The 27,247-nt window shown below is 39.5% G+C and overlaps 1 protein-coding gene across 1 annotated transcript in view; it reads left to right on the forward strand.

Moving 5' to 3' along the window:
• Window positions 1-27,247, forward strand: part of ADAM23 (ADAM metallopeptidase domain 23) — a 95,300-nt gene that overhangs the window by 27,486 nt on the left and 40,567 nt on the right. Inside the window, exons 4-15 of the mRNA XM_015415998.1 lie at window positions 4,477-4,540; window positions 6,877-6,959; window positions 8,961-9,024; window positions 10,241-10,313; window positions 11,364-11,437; window positions 14,173-14,238; window positions 15,758-15,829; window positions 17,733-17,899; window positions 19,438-19,522; window positions 20,709-20,799; window positions 23,115-23,163; window positions 24,109-24,208. Coding sequence (XP_015271484.1) covers window positions 4,477-4,540; window positions 6,877-6,959; window positions 8,961-9,024; window positions 10,241-10,313; window positions 11,364-11,437; window positions 14,173-14,238; window positions 15,758-15,829; window positions 17,733-17,899; window positions 19,438-19,522; window positions 20,709-20,799; window positions 23,115-23,163; window positions 24,109-24,208 — 988 coding nt within the window. The remainder of the gene's footprint in view (window positions 1-4,476; window positions 4,541-6,876; window positions 6,960-8,960; window positions 9,025-10,240; window positions 10,314-11,363; window positions 11,438-14,172; window positions 14,239-15,757; window positions 15,830-17,732; window positions 17,900-19,437; window positions 19,523-20,708; window positions 20,800-23,114; window positions 23,164-24,108; window positions 24,209-27,247) is intronic.

The following is a 27,247-nucleotide window of genomic DNA, read 5'->3' on the forward strand; positions in this document are numbered from 1 at the left end:
GAGGTAGAGGGAGACAGGAGGAAGCAAAGGTGTGAGGAATAGGATAACCATCCCGCAAGTTTCTTGCGGGTCTCACTTGTTATCTCATAAACCAGATCCAGTAAGCCAAACAGCCAGAGCCTTTCTGTTTATGCTTTTTGCAAAATGGTTCACTATAAGGCTTTCTTATGATATTTTACTTGTACTGAGAAAACCATTGAACTGTCAAAGAGGCACTATATTCTCTGGTCTTGCTCCTTTTTTAAACTGCTCCTATTTTTAACCGCTTTTTTCATTCCTGCAGGGATGATTCACATAGTACCTAGTGGATTTAATGTTCTTATTTATATTTTTGGAGTAGTTTATAGATTATGAAATTTTGTATTGATCAGTTCTCTTAGCTGCTGTGACCTCTTTGGTAATAGATGGGGGTATAAATGTTCTAAAGCAGTGGTTCCCAATCTTTTTTGGGCCACTGCCCCCTTGGTTCCATAAACTTATCCCTAGTCTACCCTACCCTACCCTATAAAAAGCATTATTCAGAATAGCGCTTTGCACAACCCATTAAGGAAGATAACATTCAAAACAGTAACAATTAATTGCACATTTATTCAAAATACAATTAAAACTTTTTAGTTTAATAAACTTGATAAATTTGATCTAGGGATACCAGCTTTTCAAAGTCTGCTAGTCATTTAGCAAGAACTTTAGATACAGGCTTCATTCTCCTGTAACTACTCTATGCAATGGATGAGCTTGATGAAGTGATACCAGTTTTGTAATGTTTGGGTTAAAGTGATCTAGCAGGATTCTTAAATCTCCACATTTAGTAATCTGGAGTCAATTTCCTTGCTTGGAGATAAGTTGGATGACCACTCTCAAACTATGTTCCATCAAATGCAATAAGGACCTTTTTAAGGCAGGATAGCGATCAGAAATGTCCTTCTGTAACCAAAACTCTCTTGGTACAATTTCTTAAACTTTGGCTTCAGCTCAGTGTCATTGTTTGGGTTAAAGTGACTTAGCAGGATTCTTAAATCACCACATTTACTTATCTGGAGTCGATTTCCTTGCTTGGAGATGTTGGATGACCACTCTCAAACTATGTTCCATCAAATGCAATAAGGACCTTTTTAGGGCAGGATAGCGATCAGAAATGTCCTTCTGTAACCAAAACTCTCTTGGTACAATTTCTTAAACTTTGGCTTCAGCTCAGTGTCATTTTTCACTTAGTTAGTTCTTCCTCTGCCACCCCAACTTCCTCATTTTCTGAAAATGGATTTATCACCCAAGTGGGAATTTCCATCCAAAGAAGATCTTCAAATCGCTCAGACATATCTTCACACAGCACATCCAAATGGTCACAAAAAACTAGCCAGATTATCATCTAGTATCCCACCTTTCTCTTCTAGCTCTGACAAGCTTGGAAATTGTTATTGTTCATGATGGCCTATATTGCATTTTAGTAGAATTTACTTTGAAGTAAATGTAAAGACAACAAATTTGGCCTTAATAAGATTGACCTCATTTCCTTGCAAATGCAAATTCACTTCATTGAGCTTTGCAAATAATTTTGATAAGCGGTGTAATGCCTGCTCTCTTTTAGTTCATCACTGAGCAAAGCATTAGTGTCTTCAAAAGAAGTCTATAGCAGTATCAAAAAGGTTGTAAAAGCATTGCACTTAGTTGTTTTTTGATATCCAATGAACTTCAGTATGAAGCAGCAAACATTCAAAATCTTCATCATTCTCAACATAGAGCTCCCAGAATATTCAATCATTATTGCCACGGGCTTTCATTTTATTCACCGCAGTAGTGACATTGTGTAGGTGATCACTGCAGTTTTTTGCAACCAGATGTCGGTGATGAATGAGACAATAAATGGTAAAGACATTTGGCAAAGCTTTTTTTCCAAGCAAACAACACAGCCACAGTAGCGACCAGTCATTGATGGGGCTCTGTCAGTTGCGCAAGCAAGTATATTAGTAAGCAGAGTTTCATAGTATTTGAAATACTGTTCAACAACATGAAATATTGACTCACCTTTAGTACCTGTTCTTCGTTGTCTTGCATATAACAACTCTGGAGCCAAACTTCTGTCTTTTATAAAGCTCATAAATAAGCAAGAAGAAAAGATTCATTGTCTGGCAAAATTGACTCACCAAGCTGTAATGCAAATTCTGTCGTTCTTAGTATGCTGCACAATGTATCTTCCACATTGCCAGCCATTTAATCTGTGCATCTTTGCACTGAATTGTTGCTGAGAGGGATCATCTCTCATGACTTAATAGCAAAAACTTAAAAAATTACATAGAGTCTAAAAAATTACAAAGAGTGACCACAGTTTCTCAAAATACAGTATATTGGTTTGACTAAAGCTGTAGTGGCGTATTTATTAAAAATTCCAATAGTTTCCACCAGATTTCAGTACTATCCAAAGGCAGAAACTTGGAGTGCCATTTGCCAGTATGGTGCCATTGCCCGGTCAATTGTTAATAAGTGGACAACACAGTTGAATAGGCTCACCTCCAGTGCTCCCCTGCTGCCCCCTTGCCTCTTAGCACTCCCTAGGTAATCCCACCACTCCCAGGGGGTAGTACTGCCCGCCTTGGGAACCACTGTTCTAAAGTAAGTAAGTACCTGTTCCTTGTCAGTATTTCTGTGACTTCCCTGTAAACTGTTACGAAAAACCAGTTCGTTGGATGGAGAATCATAACGACTGATTCTTGCTTTCAGAAGCAGTTACTTGACCATCACAGCCCCTTTTTCTTTTGGGAGTACCAGTTTGCCTCCTCTTGATTCTTTTCCCAGCATGGCTGTTTTTCTGGAGGTGTAACAGCCTCTCTTGTAATTCTCTATTCCGCTGTGACTGGCAAAGGTACCTTTCTTCCAGACTCTACCTGTATGTCGGTCTTTCTTCCAAATTACATAGCTTGACACAGAGAGTATTCCATCTTTCTGTGTTTATACCTCAGAGGATGCCAGTCACAGTTACTGGCGAAACGTCAGGTTCTACAATGCCAAGACCACGGCCACACATCCCGGAAAATCTACAGCAACTACATAGCTATTCTTTAATCCTTCCTTCTTCTACCAGCCTTCCTTCTTCTCTCTTCTTATCTTTCATTTCTTATTTTTATGGTTATTTTCTGCTGAAGACTCAGACCTTCATTCTGATTCTTATGCTTAGCTACTGTGTGTTTGAAGGATTCTGGTTCATATGTATAGAAGTTGAGCATGCAAGGAAAATCCATGCACAGAACAGTGACTGCATGTATCAGGTGCATTGCAGGGACTGTGCACACCTGCTACACACTATCAGGGGGTTCCCAGTTCACATTGACATAAAGGCTGAAGAGGGTTCTAGTTTGTAGCATTTCTATGCAAACTTAGAAGTATAGAGATAAGCACAGTGTTCATTCACAGTATCTTTATTTGGTGAGAACACAAACTCTTATGTTACGCAATTTAACAAATATAGAAGTTGAGAGAATTGTCTGGTATGTTGGTAAAGGTAAAGGTTCCCTTGCTCAAAAGCCAGTCGAATCAGACTCTAGGGTTGCGGTGCTCATCTCCGTTTCAAAGCCGAAGAGCCAGCGCTGTCCGAAGACGTTTCCGTGGTCATGTGGCTGGCATGACTAAACACCAAGCTCCTGGCTAATACTGTCACATAGATACATTCAGCAAAAAACAAAGGGATCACAGGTATCCAACAGGAAACTCAACATACAGTCAAACCCTGCGATATGACCAAAATTAGTATATGATAGTTTTTAAAAAACTTTATAAGATTGCAAAAATTCTCAATTGTACAATATTGTAAAAAAGTCCAACATAGTCCAACATTATGAGTACCCGGTTATTAACTCATAAGGACTGGTTTGCTACTACCAAAATAGAGAGTGCTTATGGAGAGCATAGCCAGCAAAATCCAGATGGCTTTTGGTTTGCTCCCAATATAAACACTTATTATGGAACCAGAAGTAAGTTTTCTAAAAACTAGATTACTAAAACATGATAAATTTAAAATAACTATTTTCCATGCAGCTACATGTGGTTTTTCATTGATTATGGTTTATTCCAGGATATTATGAATTAAGAATTACAATACTGAGCTGGATTAAGAAGATGACACCTCCTGACAATATAGGATTATATCTGAGGAAGACTGTAAAGTTGAAATGAGTTCATAACTGGGTACTCATAATGTTGGACTATGTTGGACTTTTTTACAATATTGTACATTTGAGAATTTTTGCAGTCTTATAAAGTTAAAAAAAACTATCATACTAATGTTGGTCATATCGCAGGGTTTGTTTGTACATAGATACATTCAACAATTCCCTGTTGTCATCTCCCTTTGAATGTCTTTTGTTGACAAATATTTTTAAAATACTATATTTTAAAAAGTTATTGTACTTCTGTTGTTTTACATACTTTTTTCTATGGACCAAAGACCTACAGTCTTCATTTATGTCTTCCCTCATTTATTTCTAGTGATTTATTATCCTCTGATTATGTGGAGATTCATTATGAAGATGGAAAACCACAATATTCAAAGGTATTGTAGAAATCTTTTCTCCTTGTTGAACACTGAAAATTCACCAGCATATTTGCTACAAGTTCTTTAATTGTTTGACTAGCATTTTATAAACTCTAGGAAGCCACTTTTGTGGCAAACTGTAGATTATATTATGTCTGACCCACAATTTTTGCCTGCATTTTAAATAAACGTTGGAAGAAAAATTCAACAATGTGGCCATTTCTTAGGGAAGAAAACTCAAAGCGCATTGCCAAACAGAACAGATTAAATACCTCAGCCTTTTTTTGGCTGATGTGCTTTCTTCATTCAGTATGGGTAGCATATGAAATATTGTGTATCATTAGTATCATTGTCTTGCTCTAAATACAACTTCAGTAGCATTAGTGCCAAGTGTTTGTATTGTTGGCAAACAATATAATAATTACTGACAGTATACAAGATGCTGTGACAGCAGGGAGCCTGTAAATCAACTTGTAATTCTTGTTTTAGAGGAACTATATTTACTGTTTGCTCTTCTCTTCTGTTAAATTGGAATGCATATTTTGAGTGATATTTGTCATGCCAAGACTCAACAAATAATCATCTTTGGTTTTAGAAGCAAAGAAAAATCATAAATTGTATGATTCATAGGATTTGCAGCTGAGATATGTCCTGTTTACTGCTTTATCATATACTACTGTTAAAGATTTTTACCAGTGTTTACTTGCTCCAGTCCTCTGCAAAATTTAGTAGATGGCATTTTGAGTCAATCTGTCTTTGTACCTTTTGGGGGAAAAATGAAGCTTGCTAGCAGAGAGTAAAATGTGTTGCAGCACTGCTTTTTGCTGGAAATTGAACTATGCTTGGAGCATAACTCTCTTCACTGCACCTGTTATTGCTGTAATCTGTAAGGGTTGGTTTATGCACCAAACCTTTTCACAAAGCATGAGAGAGACAGCCTTTCAGTTTGTTTGGATGTTACTTCCTTGTGTTCTCTTTTTCTACAAGGTGAGATCAGAGGCAAGCCTTGGGTTTATGTCCCTATTTATCAAGCAGTGGACCACACCTGTATCTGGAAATCCTGTGATTATTTGACTATAGATGCAGTATTCAGGAGAGGTCCTATGTTGAAATAACTGTGGTCTCCCAGGATGGATGGTAGCTTTTAAGGGGGGAAAGCGTGCAAATCTTGAGATTCCTAATCTCTTTGTATGAAAAGATTGTAGTAGCAAATGTCAGAACAGTTATAGTTTCATGTCTTTCTGCTGCTCTGTGGAAAGGCGTAGTGCATACACATTCCTATATGGATGACTGCAATGATACAGAACGATTCTTCTTGGCATTAACTCAAAACCAAAGTAGCCATCAGCTGCATTACCAGTAGTACTGCAGTTGCTGAATCATGAGTCCTACTACAGGATTATACAGAATTTTAGACTCAGCAAATGGACCATCATTGCATGCTGCAGTAACTTGATCTAGATTTCCTGGAGGATATTTTCAGAGTCAATTGATTACGCAAGGCAGATAGAAACCTTGAGGTCACATGTTCCATAGCAAGGATCATTACTTTGTGTTCTAAAAGCACACAATAGAAAAAAGATCAGGGGGAAGGGCATTCTCAGATACTAGAAAAGAGACTTACAGCACAATCCTAAACAGAGTTACATCCTTCTTAAACCCAATGACATGAGTAGTCTTAGAGAGGTATAACTCTGCTTAGTGTTTGCACTGTTAGTTCTAGATGTATTTGATAAGTGCTAGCATTTTTTATTTCTCAGTGTTTGTTGAGCTATGAAACTGAGATGACATAATTTAGAAATAGGAATTATAAGAGTAACTAAAATAATATGCATAATTTCTTAGTTGGGGCTGTAGTCAACACTTGCGAATATGAAGTCCATGATGGGGATTCTTGTTGAAAGTACTTTTTGTTGATTGAGAGAATAATGGGCTTTTCATTATCCAAACAGTTTTGTGTTACGTACAGGGGTGGGGTGAACACTCTGTGCCTCAGTTTGGATTTCATCGAGCACAGATGGATAAAGGGACTCTTTGATTTCTCAGTCATTTTCTAGTTAGGATGGCAATAATTATTTTGGGTTTTCCCACAGAGGAAAGTGTTTTTCTGGAGATGTCAGTGACGAGTTTTATGTAACATTGTTACTTCAGCAGAAACACATTCTGTTTTTTCATCCACAGCCAAACGTCTCTGTTCTAAATAGCACACTATTTTATTGGAAACTTTTTTTTTGTCCTTAAAACATACATTCAAGTAATCAATCACCTGTCCACACTATAAGTGTATGGTAACTTATTGAAAATGCAGTTGCAAAAATCTTAAAATATTATGCTAATTATGTGTTAATTTTCAGGGTGGAGAGCACTGTTACTATCATGGGAATATCAGAGATATCAAAAACTCAAAAGCTGCACTTTCTACATGTAATGGACTCCAGTAAGTGCTGATTAGTATTAAGTGTCTTACTGTCTTAATAACTTAGTGGTTTAACCTGCTAATATAACCGGTTACTGTTGGGAGTCTTAACATTTTGCTCCTTAAAATAAGATTATTGGTATTACAGTCAGTTTTCTATTCTTAAACTTATGGGAAGAACTCCCAGCATATATTGGATGACACATTGGCTTGGATCTGGCTGAGTGTTTCTGTAGCTGCAAGGATTCCTGCCTGTGAAGTAAACTTTCTCGCATCCCCTTTCCCTCTGCAGGCCCAGATGTGCCCCCCCCCACGGTACTGCTCCTAGGTGATGTTCAGGGGGCACTTTAGGCTGTAGCAGGGCTTAGGGTTAGGGCAGGCAGACATTGAAAAGAAATCTTTGCACTCGTGGCAACACTCGGCCGGATCCAAGTCATTAGCAGTGCCATGTCGCTATGTAGGGAGAAAGTCTCTGATACAAATGTACTTTAATGTTTGTCCGATACCTGTACTGTTGTGAACAGTGAGTATCATTACTGTTTCTGATTTGCAAATGACTGGAAATATCTGGAAACAGAGTTCCAGTCTTGTTTTCCTCTCACAATGAGAATGGGAGTGCTGTTTGCATGGAGATCTGGTGGATGGGAAAAGAATGTTTAATCCTTCCTTCCGCCTGCCAAATCTCCTAACCCCCAAGGCCAAGCTTTGGAATCAGAAATGAGCCTGGCTGGGAGTAAAATGGCCTCGAGGGAATCAGGGCATGATTTGGAGAGAACAAGAGGTTTCTTCTAGTCCTCACCTGAAAGTGCCCTTTCTCCATTATCTTGGCAAATACTGTGTTGGGACCATCTGTTTGCCAAGAGAACAATATTTTGGTGCTGCCAAACTAGGGACAGAGGTGAGCTGAGAGTGTGGGCAGGGTTTCTTCCTCCTCCTAGTAAGAAAGAGGGAGAGAGAATCCAAGTAATCCTTTAATGCTAGTAGAGATGGGGGGGAGCAAAGAGTCAGTTTGGTGCAGTTTGCCACTTGCGTGCCTCTTTGGTCAGTTGAGCAGAAGAACATGCAAATACAGAGTTGAGCTATCTGATACGTCTGTGTATTTATAATTCTTTTTGTTTCTGTTCAGGTAGGTCCCAGGCATTATGATCCCTTAAAAACATTCTTCGATAACTGATACTCAAATAACTGACATTGTCAGTGAGCCACTAACAGTGATACCTAGACGGCTCTTTTTAATAGCAGCTACTAATTCTTTCCTCTGTAACATTAGACTGCCTTAATCCCATGCCCTTCTGGTCTTAGATGTACCTTGGTCTGATCCAGCAAGGAAGTTCTGTGTTCTAGGAGTCAATTTTAAATTGTGCTCTGTCCTGTTCATTTTCATTCTTTCAGCTGGGTTCTAACTCTCTCAGCACAGTAATCTTTTCCTTCTTCAGAACTTGCTTCTTTTAAAATTGATTTAAAACATTTGTTAGCTACCTTTCTGTCTTGTGGGACTCTAGACAGCTTGCAATATAAGTAAAGCATTATAAAAACACAATAAAAACAACATTAGAAAACCTATGCAAGTCACAGATAAAAAAACCCTCCAATTCGGATGGCCAATAATAAAATGCAGTCCTAAATAAATCTGTCTTCAACTGCCTCTTGAAGATCGACAATGTGGGAGGCCAGGCATACCTCCCTGGGGAGGTTGTTCCATAATTGTTTCTTTAATGTGCTCAACCTCTAATTTATTATAATCCATTATTAACTTGATTGTATTCTTTTTGTGTTCTTCCCTCACTATCCTGTAGAGATTTACGAAGATAATTTATCCACCATGACTGTAGCATAAGGCTTTTTTCATCATGCTCTTATGTTTTCCCTAGTTGCTGTCAAAAGTACACTTAACTATTTCAGCCTTAAAACTTACTGTTGGTTCAGTAAATGCAAACTTTGGTGCAGTTACATTTAACATTTCTTGGTATCATAGAGCGTTTAAACTACATTTAGTGCTTCTATTTTTTTTTTATGTTCTAGTGGCATGTTTGAAGATAATACCTATGTATACTTAATAGAACCTATGGAGCTGACTCACAGCACAGTAAGTTAATCTATGATAGTGTTTTGGTTTGTTACAGACATACCTAGAGTTATGAGAATTACGTGCAGCAGCAATAAATGGTGCCATCTGACACCTTTATGGAACACTGCATGTGTTTGCTTTTGAATACGTTTCTTCTAGATGTTTTTATGAAGCTAATTTGTGGGGTGGGTGGGTGGTTGTTTCCTAAAAGCCACAAGGTATAGATAGGAACTCTCAGTCTGGGGCAGGTGATGCTCTGTATTCTTGGTGCTTGGGGGGGGGCAACAGTGGGAGGGCTTCTAGTGTCCTGACCCCACTGCTGGACCTCCTGATGGCACCTGGTATTTTTGGCCACTGTGTGACAGAGTGTTGGACTGGATGGGCCACTGGCCTGACCCCGAACATTGGCTTCTCTTATGTTCTTATATGCCTACAGTTTGATATATAACATACATACTGTGAACTTAATTGTTAGGCGAGTTTTCAGTCGTCCTAAACCATCTGCAATGCTGACTTGACATTCAGCGGTGCGAGCTCAGAGTCTTATTGAACGTTAAGAATGGACCAAGAGTAGCTTTTCTGGTGGAACGGAGAGGGGGTTACACTTACATTTCTTTGGATCCAACCCATTCTCATACAGGGTTTAAAGATTGATTTGTGAAGTTATTACAAGTTATTACAAGTTCAGATCATTATGAGAGAGAAGTATTAAGTCATGTCTCCCTATATCAGTATTAAGGGATGGGGCTGTATCTCAGTGATAGAACATCTCAAGCTAAAAGAACCAAGTAGTTGGTGATGTGAAAGATCCCTCTACCTGCCACCCTGGAGAACCTCTACCCATCAGAGTAGACAATACTAACTTTGGTGGACCAAGGGCCTGACTCAGTGTAAATCAGTGTTAATATTGGAGAGCCAATGTGGTGCAGTGGTTAAGAGTGTTGGACTAGTATCTGGGAGACCCAGGTATGAATCCCCACTCATGTCATGAAAGCTTAATAGGTGATCTTGGGCCAGTCTTACTTTCTCAGTCTAGCCTTCCTCACAGGGTTGTTGTGAGGATAAAATGGAGGAGGGGGAGAACAGTGTAAGCCGCTTTGGGGTCCCCATGGGGAGAAAGGTGGAGCATAAATGAATAAAGAAATAAATGTTTTCACGCACCAGCTGCATTTTAGACTATCTTGTGTTTAAATTTGAATCACCACAATAGGCCTTTGTTTCTCTCTTGTTACAGAGCAGCGTGGGTAGGCCACATGTCATCCAGAGAATATTAGCAACAAATGCCTCCAAGCAAGTGGAAGACACTGGTATGATGTTATTACTGAAATGTGATATAAATATTGTCATTATTTTAACTGTATTTCATGTTTTAAAATTCAAGGTCAGTTAAACTTTTTTGCTATATCAAATACTAAAAAATATCGATGGAAACATTAATTGGGTTACTGCCCTGTCAGGTAACACAAACGTTCCCAATTTCAATGCAGAACTATACGGCTGTAATAAAGGTTCTTGCTAATGTAAGATATATGTTATTAAAACAACCATTTGCTGTAAACATATTCAGTTCTGGGTGACAACTTGATAGTTGTACTGGTGGTAAAAAAAATTTGGTTTTTCCCGTCCATGAATAAAAAGATCCTAGTGTAGTTGCTTACAATCTTTCCTTCTCATGTTCATAAATGTTTGCTGCATATAAAAATGATACCCCTAACTTCTGATAGTGCTCATTTTTTCTCAAAGAGTTGAATTTTGGACATACCTACAATAAATAAAAGAATTTCCCACTGTCTTCTTTCTCTTTCTGCATTGACCACCCCCATAAGTTATTGCTGGTCCTAACTTGTATAATTCATCAGTTTAATACCCTGAAGCATCAATTTTATTAAAATATGTACTTATGCTTATAGTGCTGTTTTGTTGAAATGAATAAATTTTTGCTTTGGCTGTGTCATGACTGCTGCTTATCCCTAGTTCATTAGGGAATTGGCAAAGGTTTCCAGACTTCTGTTCTCCTTCATATCTCTTGAGTTATGCTAGTTTATCTCTTAAGTTACACCGGCATGGAGCTTAGTCGCTGTCCTGACCAGTTTACAATCTGGTTGTAGAATTGTGCCCTTCAGTTCCTTTCATTCAACAAAACACGTTAACAAATGTTATTTTCTCTAGGGAAGCATCAAAATACACTATCTTGTATTGTGAAAAATACTGAATTTTGTATAACACTTTAATTATTTTGAGTTACCCTTTTACTTGTTATGTATACAGGTACGGTGTTCTCATTATAAAGATGTGCATACTGTATGCTGTGGAGCTGAAATTAGTTAATGTCATTGCTTTAATTTTATTTTCTACAGATACTGACTCTGCTTCTGAATGGCCCTTCCTATCGGAGTTGCAGTGGCTAAGAAGGAGAAGAAGGGCTGTGAGTGTTATGACGTCAGTAATGCTACACCAAATCACAAGATCTCTTTGCTTTTAAATACTTGGGAAACTTTGCCAAATGTAGTAGTATCATATCTTCCTGCGTCCCCCTGGATTATTACTCCTTGTCCCTTGAGCAGTAACCAGCCCTGTGGGTCCTCAAGGTTAAATGCACACAAATAAAGTAGACCTTTAAAAATATATATATTGGTTTATTCAAGGATTAAAAAAGATTTCAGTATGCAGTACAGTCTCTATAGCATAGCGGCAGAGAAAATAAAGACGCTAACTGTTCTGTTTAATACATTGAATACCTGGTATTAGATGGTATATCTTCTTGCAGCATAAAAGTCTGTGCAGTAGCATAAAAGCATTCTATACATTGCAGTCAATCATGATGAAGCATAACATGATGAAGCATAAGCCTACTAGCATGGCATGAGTGTAAAGTTAGCATGGCTTCCCTCTGGCCTATACCCTTGTTATAGCCTTTTGCCCTCTGGCATTAGGTGGTCTCTCAGATCCAATCAGGAATCTCTTTTGATGAAACTTTCCAGAAGAAGTTAGCATCTGCTCCTAATTCGCCCCTCCCACCTGGTTCCACAACTGAGCACAGTTTCTTACAATTAACCAATTACCACATTCCAGTCCAGCCTTGAAAGAGATAAAGATGGTATTTGCAGGAAGGCCCAACTCATGGACACCTGCAACCCAGACTAGGCCCTCTAATAATCACGTTAATCCTTGAGGAAAATTAGGGTGCTTTGGCTCAAACGTCCCAATCACAGGATTGGTAGTGAAGCTGCCACTGCCCTGTAGTAGTGATGTAGATTTCTGGGAAGATGAGAATCAAAAAAATTATCTAGTGCCTTAAATAGAATGCGGGGCTGTGGTGGCTCAGAGGTTAAGATGCTGAGTTGCAGACTGGAAGGTTTGTAGTTCGGCAGTTCGAGACCCTAGTGCTGCATGATGGGGTGAGCTCCCGTCTCTGGCCCCAGCTCCTGCCAACCAAGCAGTTTGAAAGCAAGAAATTGCAAGTAGATAAATAGTTACCGCTTTGGTGGGAAGGTAGCAGCATTCTGTGTGCCTCGGCGTTTAGTCATGCTTGGCCACATGACCATAGAAACATCTTCGGACAGCACTGGCTCTTCAGCTTGTAAATGGAGATGAACACTGCCCCCTAGAGTCGGATTCGACTGGCTTTCGAGCAAGGGAAAACTTTACCTTTACTTAAATAGAATGCAGTCTGATTTAGCATGTTTAGCATGTTTTGATTTATACAAGTCTTAAAAGTACCTCATGTTATTTTCATGTCCCAACTGCAGCCAATACTTGAACTGAAATATTCGATTGGGGGGAAAAATAAACCCAAATCAAATGTGGTGTAAATATTTTATTCAAACAGATTCTTAGCTTTATGTGGAAAATATTTTTATGCAATATTACCTGTAAGAATTAGACAGCATGGCATGCATTTCCCTTATGTTTACATTTTTTTAAAGGCCCTGAAAACTGTTAAACTGATTTTAGCACTCTGAAAGTCTTGTGCGTGATCTGCCACAGAAATGGTTGTCCACTCATGTGTTTCAACAGAATTTAACTCTTCTCCACAGCAGCCACTGTGGTACCTCATGTCTTGTTAGTTCCATATCAGATTGATTATTACAATATCCCTTCAATCATGTGAGATACATTTAAAATAACAATTCTAGCTTTGGCTTTGATTTGATCTGTGTAGCCAATCAGGTGAATCTGTAAATTCATTTTTTTAAAATTTGGCTTATTATATGTATTTGTGGCTTTATCTTCCCTCCCTCGGTTTACAAATCAGTGAAACGTACATATTTTCTTTCACACCATTCATAGGAATAGTCAACTGGAAAATGTTAATTACAGTTTTGAAACTGCCAAGGTTGACTAACAATGTATTGGCAATGGTATCTTTTCATTTTTGATAATTTTCTGGGACAACTAATTTATTTATTTAGTTTGTTTTATACCCCACCCTCCCCGCCGAAACAGGCTCAGGGCGGCTTACCAGGCCACTGGCAGCATAAACCAATATTAAAACAATAAAAACAGTAATATCATAAAATCTTTCGAAGAGGAAACATTTCCACAGGAAATTAAAGTACAGGAAAATTGTCCACCCCCATCTTTGCCAAGTAGTGACCTCAAATGGGGAATGGCCTGGCTCACTTCCTGAACATTCCTCTGACCTCCAGTGGAAATATGGTAGTTGTTAATGCTTAATACACCACAAGTATAAGATAAGTAATGTTAATACACCACAAGTATAAGATAGTATTTTAGTATGTTATTTTCAAAGTTTTATAAAGAAGGTCGCTATATTATTGAAATATCTTTTAAAAATATACAGCTATTTTTTCTTGAATTTATGTGGAATAAATTAGGTCACTCCCATACATGGTATACATTAGTAGAACTGGCAACAATATTATTGGACTAATTAACACTTTATACCTGTTGCCTGATTGCTTAAATGTCTACTTGGAAATAAGTGCTTCTGGGCCCAAAGAAATGTTTTGTTAAGCAAACTGGCACTGGAATGTAATTTTTGTGTATTAATTGTATTTGTTTTTTTAAAAAATAAGATGACTTTTCCCATGTCAGTAATTTTGCTGAAATTAGTTACACAGCATGGCAACCTCATGGCAAGAAAACAGAGCATCACCAAATTCATTTTTTAAGCATCCAACTGTAGCTTTTAAAATCTTACAGGCATCAGAACGCATATTTCAAGAAATGAAATACTTGGAGCTCATGATTGTTAATGATCACAAAATGGTAAGTTTACAGATTTTCTCAATATTGTCTAATTATGTAGTTATTAGCTGATATTAAAATATCCTCTTTCCAAGTACGAACTGTTGTGTATGTTATTATTGATGTAATTTAAGAAATATGTACAATTTGCTAAGGACTGGGAATTGGGCACAGCTGTAAGCTTGTTTGCGGAACGCTGGACTACAGATGTGGTCAAAATCCACCAGGCCACAGGTTAGTTCCTTTGTATTTTTTGTTAAAAGGCTAAAAGAAAGGTCGTCTCCTGGAAGCAGTCCTGTGCTGCAACTGATTGAAATTGCTGGATGGAGGCACCAGCGGCCTCTCTCAGGACAGGGGAACTCCACTCACTTTGGCCAGCTTTGCCTTTAATTTACTCCCCTCCCATACTTTAAAGTACTCTCTAGTATCTATTTTCATGACTCCATAGTGATGCCATCTCCCCAGGAGGCAACATCATTGCCTAAATATTATGCCAGCAAAATCCCTAAGAGGAAGAAATCTAACAGTCGGGCTTTCCCGCACTTGTTACTAAGGCATCCTTCATGTAGCACGGTGGCTAAAAAACTAAACTTCAGATTAGGAGGTCCCTGGTTTGAATGTCTTGAACTCAAAAGATGACTTCAATGCAAAGCACAGTTTCTCAGCCATCCATCTGCAGTAGGGAAATGATAATTCGGAAATGAAAACTCCTATAATAAATGGATGGTTCAAATCTTGCAATTTTTATAGTTGAAATTTTTAATTGAATTGAATTTATGGCTTTAGAAAAGTGGCTCTTGTTGGACCTAGCTATGAATCCTTTTAAATCTATTTTAATAATCTTGAGCCTTTTGCATACAAATTAGGTAAGTATTAATAGTCCAAATTCCTCACCATTCAAAGCATGACAATCCAGTAGACGAATATGACTTTAAATTTGTCTGTAGGCAAGAAGAGTTGCTGCTCCTGGCAGCACAGTGTCCTGCTGTGCTGTTTGATTTTTTTTTTCCTGCTAGAGGAGAGAAGGAAATCCCTGTCCTGCTTTTGATTTTTGGCAGTGGCAGCTCTCTGCTTGCCTGAAGTGCAGGACGAGGAGAGGCTCTAAAAATTATCTGGAAGCAAGTTGCTTGTACTTGTTCTTCGGACGAGCAGCCCCTGCAGATGTCAGGATGTTTATTTCAGTGTGGTATCTAATGAACCAGGGTTTGTAGCTCAAAAGCTTGTTTTAAACTTCTAGGTGGTTCAGTAAAAGTGTTATTCCAGTTGAAGCTGAGAAAGGGATCACTGAGAGCAAACTGCAAATGGTGTTTGTGATCAACAATTAAATAACTTTCAAGTGAAACTGATGCAGGGCAATTGTTGCATTTAAAGCAACAAAAGATTTCACCCTTTTTTGTGCCATTAATCTTAATAAAACTAATCTGTGTTAATAGTCCAAAAAGAAAGGTATTTTTGGTTGTTTTCCTGCAGTTGTTCTGCTATTGCCTTCTGGCAGTGCAAATAGCATACATTTATTTTAATTTATGTTTTTTTCTTTTAGTTCAAAAAACATCGGTTATCCCATGCTTATGTAAACAACTTTGCGAAGTCTGTGGTAAATCTTGTAGATGCTGTAAGTATTACTATGATCAATGTTACTAATAACATTTTATTCAACATGTATGTTTGCTGATACTGAGATGTAGACAGATGCGTTAAAATAAAGATTCTTAAATTTTCAAACATTTTAGATAAATCCTATTACGATTTCTTATCTGTAGGATGGCACCAATGTAGATTGCAGGAAGGAAACCAGTGTTCTTTAAACAAATTTTATGCAAACGAGAACTAAAATGACTATTTTATGTTTGACATATTGTGAACAGGTAACAGAAAAGTGCATAAGAGATTTCATGTTTAAGTATAGGCCCTCAAACATTCCAGGGGGAAGAGGTTTCTTCTAGCCATACTTTATCTTGCAGTCTTTTTCTCTCCCTTACTTACATATTTAAACAGAGGACTCCTGTACATATATCTGTGCATATATACATATGTGTGTTTGCACATGTGCGCGCACACACCAGTCCCCTCCACCATCTCATTAACCAGCAGTCAGTGGGACAGAATAGTAGAATGGGGGGAGGGACTGGCCTGGCATGATGGTGTACAGCTACTGTGTTATCTCTTGTCAGTTAACTCATGTTGCCTTGTTACACACCTTCACGGTGGGCAGTGGTCAATAGTGTTTATGTCATACAACAAAACACTCTGATGTGAAATGATAATTGGGTTAGATCCAGCCAGCTGTTGTGGTCAATTTGGTCAGATCATCTTCCCAATTACAGCCCCCCCATTGCTTTTGTCCATGCATGCCCACTGATCCAAAACATGTTTGGGGGGTCAGAAGGGGCCCCTTCCTCTCTCCCTTTCACCATTGGAACAGCTGGTTTGATCTGCCTCTTTATACTTCTCCTGAGAATTGCTGAGACGCAATACAATAAAATCATGGCTGAAAACATTAGGTGCTACAATGAAATTTCTAAGTGCCAGGGTCACCTGATACCTGGGATTTTTCTTGCCCTGAGTTTTGGGGCCTTAATTTTGCTGAAGGAAGCCATGCACACTGGTCACTTACCCTCTGTCAACAAAGAGTCCTCTCTTGGCAGCTCTTGGAGTGAGCCCCACTGCTCCTGTAGTTCCTATTGGTAGAGATCTTTAGTGGCACTGGAAAACTGCCTAATTTTGTGCCCTCAGTGAGTATCTACCTGTGGACCCTGAGATTTCAAATACATAGGCTGCAGTCACACACACTAAATAGTCCACTTTCAGACTGGAGTTTTACTGCATGAACTGACAAAATCCAGTTGGAAAGTGCATTGAAAGTGAATCAATTAGTGTGTGTGACTGCAGCCATAGAGTGATAAGTGAGATATAATTGCTGTTGTAATTGATTCCAGCACATTTACAGTTATTTCCCACAGCACGAGTTTATGTATTTATATTTTTAAAATATTTATATGCCTGCCTGCCTGCCTTCAGAGCAACAGTATAAAAGCAATTTGATTTCAAAAATTAAATAACATATATAAAACGTTAAAAAGCAATCTAAAAACATCTTATGCTTCCACCAGCTGGGTGTTATTATCCCTTTGCCCAGGCTCTGGCTCCCTCAAACAGGCTCTGGAATAGCTCTGTTTTACCTCCTTATTGTAAACTCAGGAGAGTAGGAATCCCCCTGACCACGAGTTAATGAGATGATATGCACTTGTGTATGTATGTAGAAATACCTGCATAGGTCTTCTGAACGTGTACATGAGCGAGACACTCTGTTACTTCTGTATGACTAGATTTAATGTACACTTTGATTTAATGTAAGCGTACTGATTTTAAAGAAAATTAAGCGGTATATTGGCTAATGATATACCCATGTTTTCCCTCTTCCTTTTGCCCCTTTTGTCCTTCCACTGACTAATTGGCTAATTGTGCATGTTTGACCCAGTGTTCTACTCCTGTGCCTGTCCTGTCTCTTCCCTCAGATTTTCAAGGAGCAACTGAATACCAGGGTGGTTTTGGTTGCTGTTGAAACCTGGTCAGACAGGGATCGTATCACTATTCGCCCCGACCCAAGGCAGATGCTTCATGATTTCTCCCGATATCGGCAGCAGTACATCAAGCAGCACGCCGATGCTGTTCAACTTCTCTCGTATGTATTGGCACTCAGCTTTAATATTTTTGTACATTGCACCTTTCTTTGAAGCTCTTGCAGCAGTCTTTCTCATTTATGTAGTTAGAATTTTTTATGCTGCTTCTCCAGTCACCTGCCCCAGGTGGTTTGAAAAATAAAAGCAAAACAATAAAATATATTAACTAAAACCCAGGCCAGCATAAAAGCACAGCCCATCAACCAGACCAATGAAAGCTCAAAATAACCGATTCTAGATTAAAGTATCTTTTAAAAAACCAACCCCTTAATTATCTACTTTTTCCTACCTAGAGAGACCTCAAATCCTGTTTATGGCTGTAATTGCCATTGGAAAAACACAAACATCGTAATGGAGGAAAATAAGCTACAAAATATGTACCAGCCCTAGCAAATGTTTGTGTCTGCATTTTATTTCAAAATGCAATGGAGATATTAACAAAAGTACTTATTTATTTAGCTTACGTATATGGTGTTTTCTTCTGCAAGACGGAACTTCCAAGTATCATTCAAACGTCATATTCATGGAAAATCTAAGATAATTACTCAAAATACTACATCAAAACATTCATTGCTCATAACCCAATTATTACAAAACTCAAAATTGGTAGAAAATAGAACATCAGCAAAAGACACCTAAAGAGACAGGAAAAAAGCCGGCAGTCTGCAGCCTCTCCCTTCCCAGGAGAGGTGGTGGTGCAGGCCTTTACACCATCTGTAGGCTGGGGTGGAGGTCTGCAGGAGGAGTTAGGCCCAGGCATTCTGCAGGCCAAGTTGGTAGCAGTACCAGGAAACAGTGTCAAAGGTAGTTTACAAGTATAGCCACACAGATGGGTTCAGCAAAATGGGGCAAATGATGTACTTTATTTTTCACAGCTGCCAATGTGATTTCCTTGTTCCTGGAACAGTAATGTTTGTTGACATACCAAAATGGACAATAGCAGCCTGTCCTTCCAGTCAGTGCAATTGGGCACCAGCTTCAGCGGAGGAAGAGGAGTCTCAATAGGACCCTCTGTTCCATTGCATCTACATGAAGTTGTGCCCTCAGTAGTTAGAATGTTGAAAGAGGGTGGTAAGCTGGAAAGTGACATATGGCACGGAGTCCCGCAGAAGTAGCAGAAACTCCCTGTAGGAAGACACATGACACAGTCTCACAAGGTTCACTGGCAGGGGCAGAAATCCTGTACTACAAAGGAAGCGGGGGGAGGGGGGCGATCAGCACGACTGGCTTAAAGGCTAGGAGAACTAGGAACTGGTCTTGTGTGTGAAGTCTTTTTCCCCTTTTTCACTGTGAATTTGCTTTGCTCCAAGCCCCACCTTGGGAATGAATGAATCTATGATGAAGGGATCTATTGCAGGGGTGGAGGGATAGACCCTCTTGCCCTTGTTGACCATTTCTGTTGATTAGTTTATTCACCCATAAATAGTAGTGATAGTATTAATTGATGTGATGGGGAACTTTCAGACATTTGAGACATGTCACTACAATTTACTATATGAAGAAACCTTTTATTATTATTTGGTTTATCTTTGTTCTTAAGGAATGTGACATTTCATTACAAAAGGAGTAGTCTGAGTTATTTTGGAGGAGTCTGTTCTGTAACTCGAGGTGTTGGTGTCAATGAGGTAACCTTTCTCTTTTGATGGTTATGGGGGAGGATAATGAAAACATTCTCTGCCTTTTTAAAGGGTACTTTAAATCCCCCGATTTTATTTATAGGAATATCCTAAGACCTTAGCCTTAAAGATAATTGATTAAAGTTAATTGATTAAAGTTATTTGCACCTTTTTCTTGATGTTAGTACAGGCTTATTAGACGTATGTGGCAGCTCCTGTATTCAGTATATTTTTCAGTAGCACAATAAATAGTAACAATAATCTTCAAGCATTTAAGAATTGCTGCAACTCAAGCAAATTTGCCTGTTTCAGATGTATCTGACATCACTGATGTTTTCAGAGCTGTTACCTAAGGATCTTTCTGTTAGTTCAGTATCAAACTTCGTTCTTGGAACTTAGATTTAAAATAAAGTTTCTCTTATTTCTGTTTTGCTGGGCCTTTTCTTTCATGGCCCCTTGTAGTTTAATTCTTGTAAAAGTGACAAGACAGTTCTGCTTGAAGGAGAAGGCTTCTGTTCTGGTAGTAATGGTGTGGCAAAACCAGATGTGAGAGGAAAATTGCCTCCAGGAAGGAGGTACCTAGCAAAGGTGGGGCTTTGGAGCTCCTAGTCCTAGCTTGGCATAATGGTTAGTGTGCAGCCTGTGCTGAATCTGCACTGATGATTTGTATTTTTGAAGAACTACAAGAAAAACCTTTCTGAAAAACTGCAAGAAACGTTTGTGCAGAAATGCTCTTTGACCGTAGCTGTGAATTGAAAGCTTAACCTCAAATGCACAGCCACCAAAAAAGTTCTCTGCATTATGTGTTTAAACTCATTTTGTTTGCATCTTATGGACACATTCGGATTCTTTTTAAGAGAGATGTCAAAATGCTGTTCTTTCTGATTGGACTTTGAGAAAATAATTATAGGCTGATAGATCTCAGCTCATGAACCTCTGGACCATAACTAAGGAAACGAAATATATTTTACTTGAAATGAACAAAACAAATGTTTCCTTTTTTACTGTACAGTGTACATGTTCTGAAAAGTTTACATGGCTGGAATTAAACTTGATTCAGATTAGTCTGACTTACTTCCAGCTAAGTATGTTTTAGGTTTTGGGTCAAATTCTACACAGAATGAGTAGTAAAACAGAAGCCTTGCAGTGTAAATTGCAGTAATCTTTAGTAGTTTTATGTTTCTGTTTCAAACAGTATGGTCTTCCCCCGGCGATAGCACAAGAACTGTCCCAAAGTCTGGCTCAGAATTTAGGAATACAGTGGGAGCCAGGAGCCAGAAAACCAAGTATGTAGTTTGCGTTAAATTCCTTCTCTTAGTTAGTTTACACAACTTGCATATATTTTAAGTTTTTGAGATAATAACGTTGTATCAAATGAATACATCATCAATATACCCAATTCTCTACATGGCCACCATCTGTGGATACATAAATCCAGAGATTAGAGCTATGAACTTGCAAGACAAGTCTTTGCCGAAACCTTAAAAAAAACCCAGGTTTGTGGGAAAATTTGAAAGAAATAACAGACACACGGCTCAGGGAGCGCTGTTTTGACCTCCCAGCCCACCTCTGCTTCTCTTAGCCCTCCTCTGGAGGGAGGACTCATTGGGGCCAGGCCTGGCAGCAACCAGCATGCCAACCACACAACCTCCATGACTCACCCAGTCCTGGTGACATCCACCTGACAACCTGCTACTGTGCTGCAGCAGCCACCATATCACTTGTCTGAGCATCACATTGATTTGTTGCCATGCACTTTGTGCATCTCACCTATGTCTGGCAGTGGCTACCAGACAACCTGATGCTACGCAACTTGCCTAGGCCCAGCAGCAGCCACTGCACAACTTATGCGACTTGGCTGGGCCCAGCTATTCCTGCCATGAAACTCACCTGAGGGACCTACTGCCACATGACTTCTGTAGCTTGATTGGAATTTTCCCAGGGAGAGGCTGCCAGAGGGAAGGAAGGAGGGAAAGCTGAGAGCCAGTGTGGTGTAGTCAAGTGTCAAACTAGATCTGGGAGACTCAGGTTCAAATCCCCTCTCTGCCATGGAAGCTTGCTGGGTGACCTTGGAGTAGTCACACACTTTCAGGGTTGTGAGGATTAAATGAAGCAGAAGAGAATGATGTAACCTGGGGATCCCATTGGGGTGAAAGGCGGGGTATAAATGAGGTAAATAAATAATAAAGCTGGAGATGGGGGAGTATGTAAAAGATAGGTTCAGTGGGTGGGAGAAGCAGAAATGGGAGAAGATATCGGAGCTGCTGGGAGGAGGGGAAAAGGAAATGGTGTGGGAGGGGGATATCAGGGGAAATGAGGTGTCTCCACATCCCCTTGTGTGTTCCCTGCTTGTAGTATTCTTTCTAATGCTGAACCTAGACTTGTGTGGAGAGACAGAACCAGAGAATGGGGCTAGGTTGAGAGAGGAGATATTCTTCTCTAGACCAGGGGTACTGTCCGGGTTTATCAAAAATTATGAAAAAATGGAGGAATAATGTCTGGGCTCGGAGGGAGTGGAGGAGGAGGAGACTTGGTGTCAGCTCAGGCACTGCTGCCAATGCCAGCCCTACTGCTGCCACCTCTCCTATGCAGGCCGGTAGGCAGGGAGGAGGAGCGGGAGCCACTAGAGCTGCATCCTCGCCATATAAGCTAGGCATGTAGGCAGGCGGAGGCATAGAAAATGGGATCCGCCACAGCCCCCTTCTGCTGCGGTGGAGCTAAGTAGCTGGATGTTGCATCCAAGCAGGCTGGTCATCCTGCTTTGGGAGGATGTGATTTCTCCCTCACAGGTCTTTCCCCCCCCCCCTGTGTATATTTATGTGGATGGTTGCTTGTTTAAGTGCTTTTGGTTCTGCAGTCATTAATCAGTCAGACTGTTAGTGACCAATGTACTTTACTTTTTGAGAAGTATGTATATAGAGATTACACAAGCAGTACCATCCTAGGCAGAGTCATTGGCCTTAGATGGGTATAAATCCAAATAGGATGGCTCTATAAATGTGCTGATTCTTACACTAATTTAATGTCTCCCTTTTATATTTCCTTTTAGCCTGTTTCTAAGGTTTTCTGTGAATATAATAATGATTAGACTAGGATATACTGACATTTGCTCCAGCACAAGGCTACAAATTGAACTGTACTTTGTCATGTGTTTAAAAGCATGGCAGTGCAGGCAGATATTTTGAGGCAAGTTAAATCTTTTTACTTTATATCAAAGTCTACTTTCTGTAGCTAAAGAACTCTTAACATATATCTACCATTTTGCATATGGCCTGGGGTAGTCAAAGCCATATCCCGAATAATTTAGTTTTGAGACAATGGCATAGTAATGACTCAGTGTCTTCAATATGCATCCCAAGGGAAGAGAGCTCAGACTGTTTTCACACTGGCAAGCAGATAGCTAGAATCAAAGGTGTAATGATCTTTGCAGGAATACCATGTCTTAATCTGTTCCCATGTAGCCCTTCCCTGTTAAGTATGCTTCTATAATTCAGTATTATGGGAGCAGAGTTCCATATCAGCTCTCCTCCCCTATATAAATGGTGGTTGTTTGTTATATTTTAACTGCTCTTCTTCATTTTTTTGTGTTTTTGTTGAGAAGAATGTGACTGCACAGAATCCTGGGGTGGATGCATCATGGAGGAAACTGGGTAGGCTATAATGATCAGTACCTGAGGGTTATATACTGTGTATGAGCTGCTCAGAACAAATTAAGGAACCTGTAATAACTGGGGTGAATATACAAATACACTAACACTGGACCTTATTCCTAAATAAGTTAATGATTGCATACACTTTTTCCATTTTCTTAGTTTGAAAAGGGATACTTACATGGGAAAGAACTGCTATTTATCAATATCAACATTTTTTTTTTTGCATGTAAAAATGATTAAAAGAAAACTATGGTAAGTATTGCAGTCCACTCCATATAACTGGGCATTCTGAACATAAAAAATTAGGAAATGATTTAATATCGTATGGTTTATGCAGGAAAATCTGCAGCTTCTAATGGTATAATTCTGCTTTTGGAAAAGCAGAATAGTTATACACGCTAGTGTACTTACCTTGTCACTATTCAGGTTAGGAAGCAACAAAGAGTAACATTTCCAGGTGAAACCTCATATGAAATCTAGGCGAACTGGAGGAACATATGTAGTCTAAAATTTTCCAGCAATGGAAAAAATGCTGTTCTTAAACGACTCTCATAACTTTTTAAAAATATAGGATTATGCTTTAAGGTACTTTTGTGTATTTGTATATTACAGTGTACTAGTGTGTAACCATATTTGTTAGTGTGGGAACAAGACTGGGGGAATCCTGAGTCTCACATCCTCCTCCTGCCTTATGCTCATGCACAGCATGGAAATTAATAATTTGCATAATCTGTTGTATTATATGATGCTGGACCCAAGATGCTCCAGCATCTTGTTTAAGTCTGCAAAAATGTGGAGAGTCCTCACTATGCCAAGTGGAGCTGGGATTATATCTGTTTGAGCAAGCCTGTATTGGTTGTTCGTTCGTTTTTAATCTGGTGGGCTGTTACATTCTTCAGTGCCTTATCATGAAGTATATTTCTCGAACTTTGTTTTTTTTAGTGTCTACCACTCCAGAAAATTCGCAAAGTGCAGCATTGCAGAATACAAGACCTTTTTGGGCAGAGGGGGAGGTTCCTGTCTTTTCAACAGGCCAACAAAGGTAGGGCAGAGCTATATGTTAAGTGTGGTTCCGTGACTCTTTATCCTGAGGGCATTCTTATGAAGGAAAGCAGCTATAGATTGAGTGGAGAACCGGTCAAGAGGAGGTGTTGTTTAACCCTTTCCTTCCCAGCCTCCTTGAAGGTAGCAGTTATGAGGCCTACTGCTGAAGAAATGTCCTTGAACCCCACTGATAATCTGGCCAGTTACTGGGTGGTGGCAGACCTCCTGTTTGTGAGCGAGGTACTTGAGCAGGTGGCGTCCATTTATCACCAGGCATATCTGGATGATACTGGCTTCTGGCCTGTTTTTGAGATGGATGCCACTTTAGTTGCCAGATAGACAACCTTTCTGGGACAAAGACAGGGAGAGTGGCCTTGTTGATACTTCTGGACCACTCAGCAGCTTTTGATGCTACTGACCTGTTAGTTTGGTCCCTCAAGCAAGTGGCCTCTGTTTTTACAGGTTCTTATCAACCTGGTGGGTACACAACTGTCAGTAGGAATACACAGACTCCAAAGTGTTACTGATTCAAATTGTGGCAAGAGCTTTTTTAAAAAAACTTTGTTTTTATGTTGTGGCAAGAGCTTTTTTTTACCTTTGTTTTTATTTCAATTTTCAAAAGGTACAGAAATATCTTGCATAGCCAGTTCAAGTTGCAGTAGTAAAGTAGACAAAACAAAACAAAACCCCCAAGAACAAAACAAAACCCCTGCTGAAATACAAACATCAATACAATCCTAGAACCAAAACAGCTTTAAAGGGACATTGTGTCACAAACCATTACCAAGATGTTGTGAAGGCATACAAACAAAGTTATGTGAGCGTCATTAACTAATATTCGTGAGAAGCTTTTGTCTACAAATTTCAGTTTCCCACATCATACAGCATTGTACATATCAGAGGGACGTAAAACAATATGAACCAATATGAATCAGAATTAATACCTCTCACATGGTTTCAAAAGAATATCAGATCATGATAGTATTTGTTTTTAGGCAGAATGTCATGTTCTGTGAGGTATTGGATAATAGGGAACCAGAGTGCCACAAAATGTTTCTTGAGTTTTGGATGAGTGAGATTGAGAGCTCCACCCCTGCTTTGTGTCCTGCCTGGCTAAGAGAAAGCCTAATCATCGTCGTCTCTTTCTGAGAGAGCCATGTTGAGTTGTATATAGAGCTCAGAACAACATAGTCACTTCTGATGAAATTAAACAAAAGAGAGAGTGAGAGAAACATTGTTTAGGTACAAGATGACAGGATGGGGTATGCGTGTTGGAAATAGAACCAGTCTAATCAGGGGAACTCAATAAGCCACAAAGGCAAAAAGGTACAAATAAAAGAATAAACACGTCAGCCAGACAGATACGTTCTTAGTTTACTTCTCAGTATGGTGAGCCAGTAAGGGTAAGGCTCCTGAATCCATCCTTTCATCCTCTCTCTCTTGTTACAGGGAAGTGATTCCCAGTTTAATTTCTTTTGTTGATTACTTTGCTTCATTTTGGCCTGTACAGTTGTGGCAGAAGCTGTTTGCTGGAGTATATTCCCCATTTCTGTGGGCATGATCTTTGCTTTTAATTTTGGGGCAAAAGGCATTCATTTGATTCTTGCCCGCATTGTTGAGACATCACAAAACAAGCCTGCAGGTGTCACTGCTGTGATATTCGTTTTGTATTACGGGATAAGAGTTAGTCTTCCCTCTTCCATCTTTGTACCATCTGTGGTTTTGTAGTATGCAACGTCTAAATGTACCCTTTTAGATGAGAAAAGAAGCACCACCATCCACCAGTGTGCTTGTACATCTGCTACCTTGTGAAATGCAGAAGAGAGTCCAGCCTTTTTGGAACATGATCAACTTAAGCATGTTCCAAAGTGGAAGAAAAAGCCACCTTCAGAATCTGATCTACACACAGCCCAGTCATTTTGTTTATATACCCAATACAGACTTTTAATATGGGCTGCCACTCACTCCCTTACCAGGATCTGATCCCATACATACGATTTCATGAGTTGTGAAAGAAAAGTTTGTTGTAATGCTGAATTTACATTGTCTTGAAATGATACTGAAAGGAGGAAACTGAAAGGAAAAGTAGAAAGGGTCAAAACCATTGGAGAAGCTTGGAAACTATTTAAAGCTATGATCCTAGAAGCGCAAAAAAAAAATATTCCGCAGGTTAGGAAAGGCACAAACATAAGAACATAAGAGATGCCAATGTTGGATCAGGCCAAAGGCCCATCCAGTCCAACACTCTGTATCACACAGTGGCCAGAAATACCAGTGCCATCAGGAGGTCCACCAGTAGGGCCAGGACATTAGAAGCCCTCCCACTGTTGACCCCCCCAAGCACCAAGATGACAGAGCATCACTTGCCCCAGAGTCCCTATCTATACCTTGTGGCTAATAGCCACTGATGGACCTCTGCTCCATATGCTTATCTAATTCCCTTTTGAAGCCGTCCATGCTTGTAGCCACCACCACTTCCTGTGGCAGTGAATTCCAAGTGTTAATCACTCTTTGGGTGAAGAAGGACGTCCTACCCAGAGCCCCTATCTATACCTTGTGGCTAATAGCCACTGATGGACCTCTGCTCCATATGCTTATCTAATTCCCTTTTGAAGCCGTCCATGCTTGTAGCCGTCACCACTTCCTGTGACAGTGAATTCCAAGTGTTAATCACTCTTTGGGTGAAGAAGTACTTCCTTTTATCTGTTCTAACCCGACCGCTCAGCAATTTCATGGAGTGCCCACGAGTTCTTGTATTGTGAGAAAGGGAGAAAAGTACCTCTTTCTCTACCTGCTCTATCCCATGCATAATCTTATAAACCTCAATCATGTCACCCCTCAGTCGTCGTTTCTCCAAGCTAAAGAGCCCTAAGCGCCTTAACCTTTCCTCATAGGGAAAGTGTTCCAACCCTTTTATCATTCGAGTTGCCCTTTTCTGCACTTTTTCCAAAGCTATAATATCCTTTTTAAGGTGTGGTGCCCAGAACTGCACACAGTATTCCAGATGAGGTCGCACCATTGATTTATATAGGGGCAT

Source organism: Gekko japonicus, unplaced genomic scaffold (genome assembly GCF_001447785.1).
Source record: "Gekko japonicus isolate JY-2015 unplaced genomic scaffold, Gekko_japonicus_V1.1 scaffold123, whole genome shotgun sequence".
Taxonomy (NCBI): Eukaryota; Metazoa; Chordata; class Lepidosauria; order Squamata; family Gekkonidae; genus Gekko; species Gekko japonicus.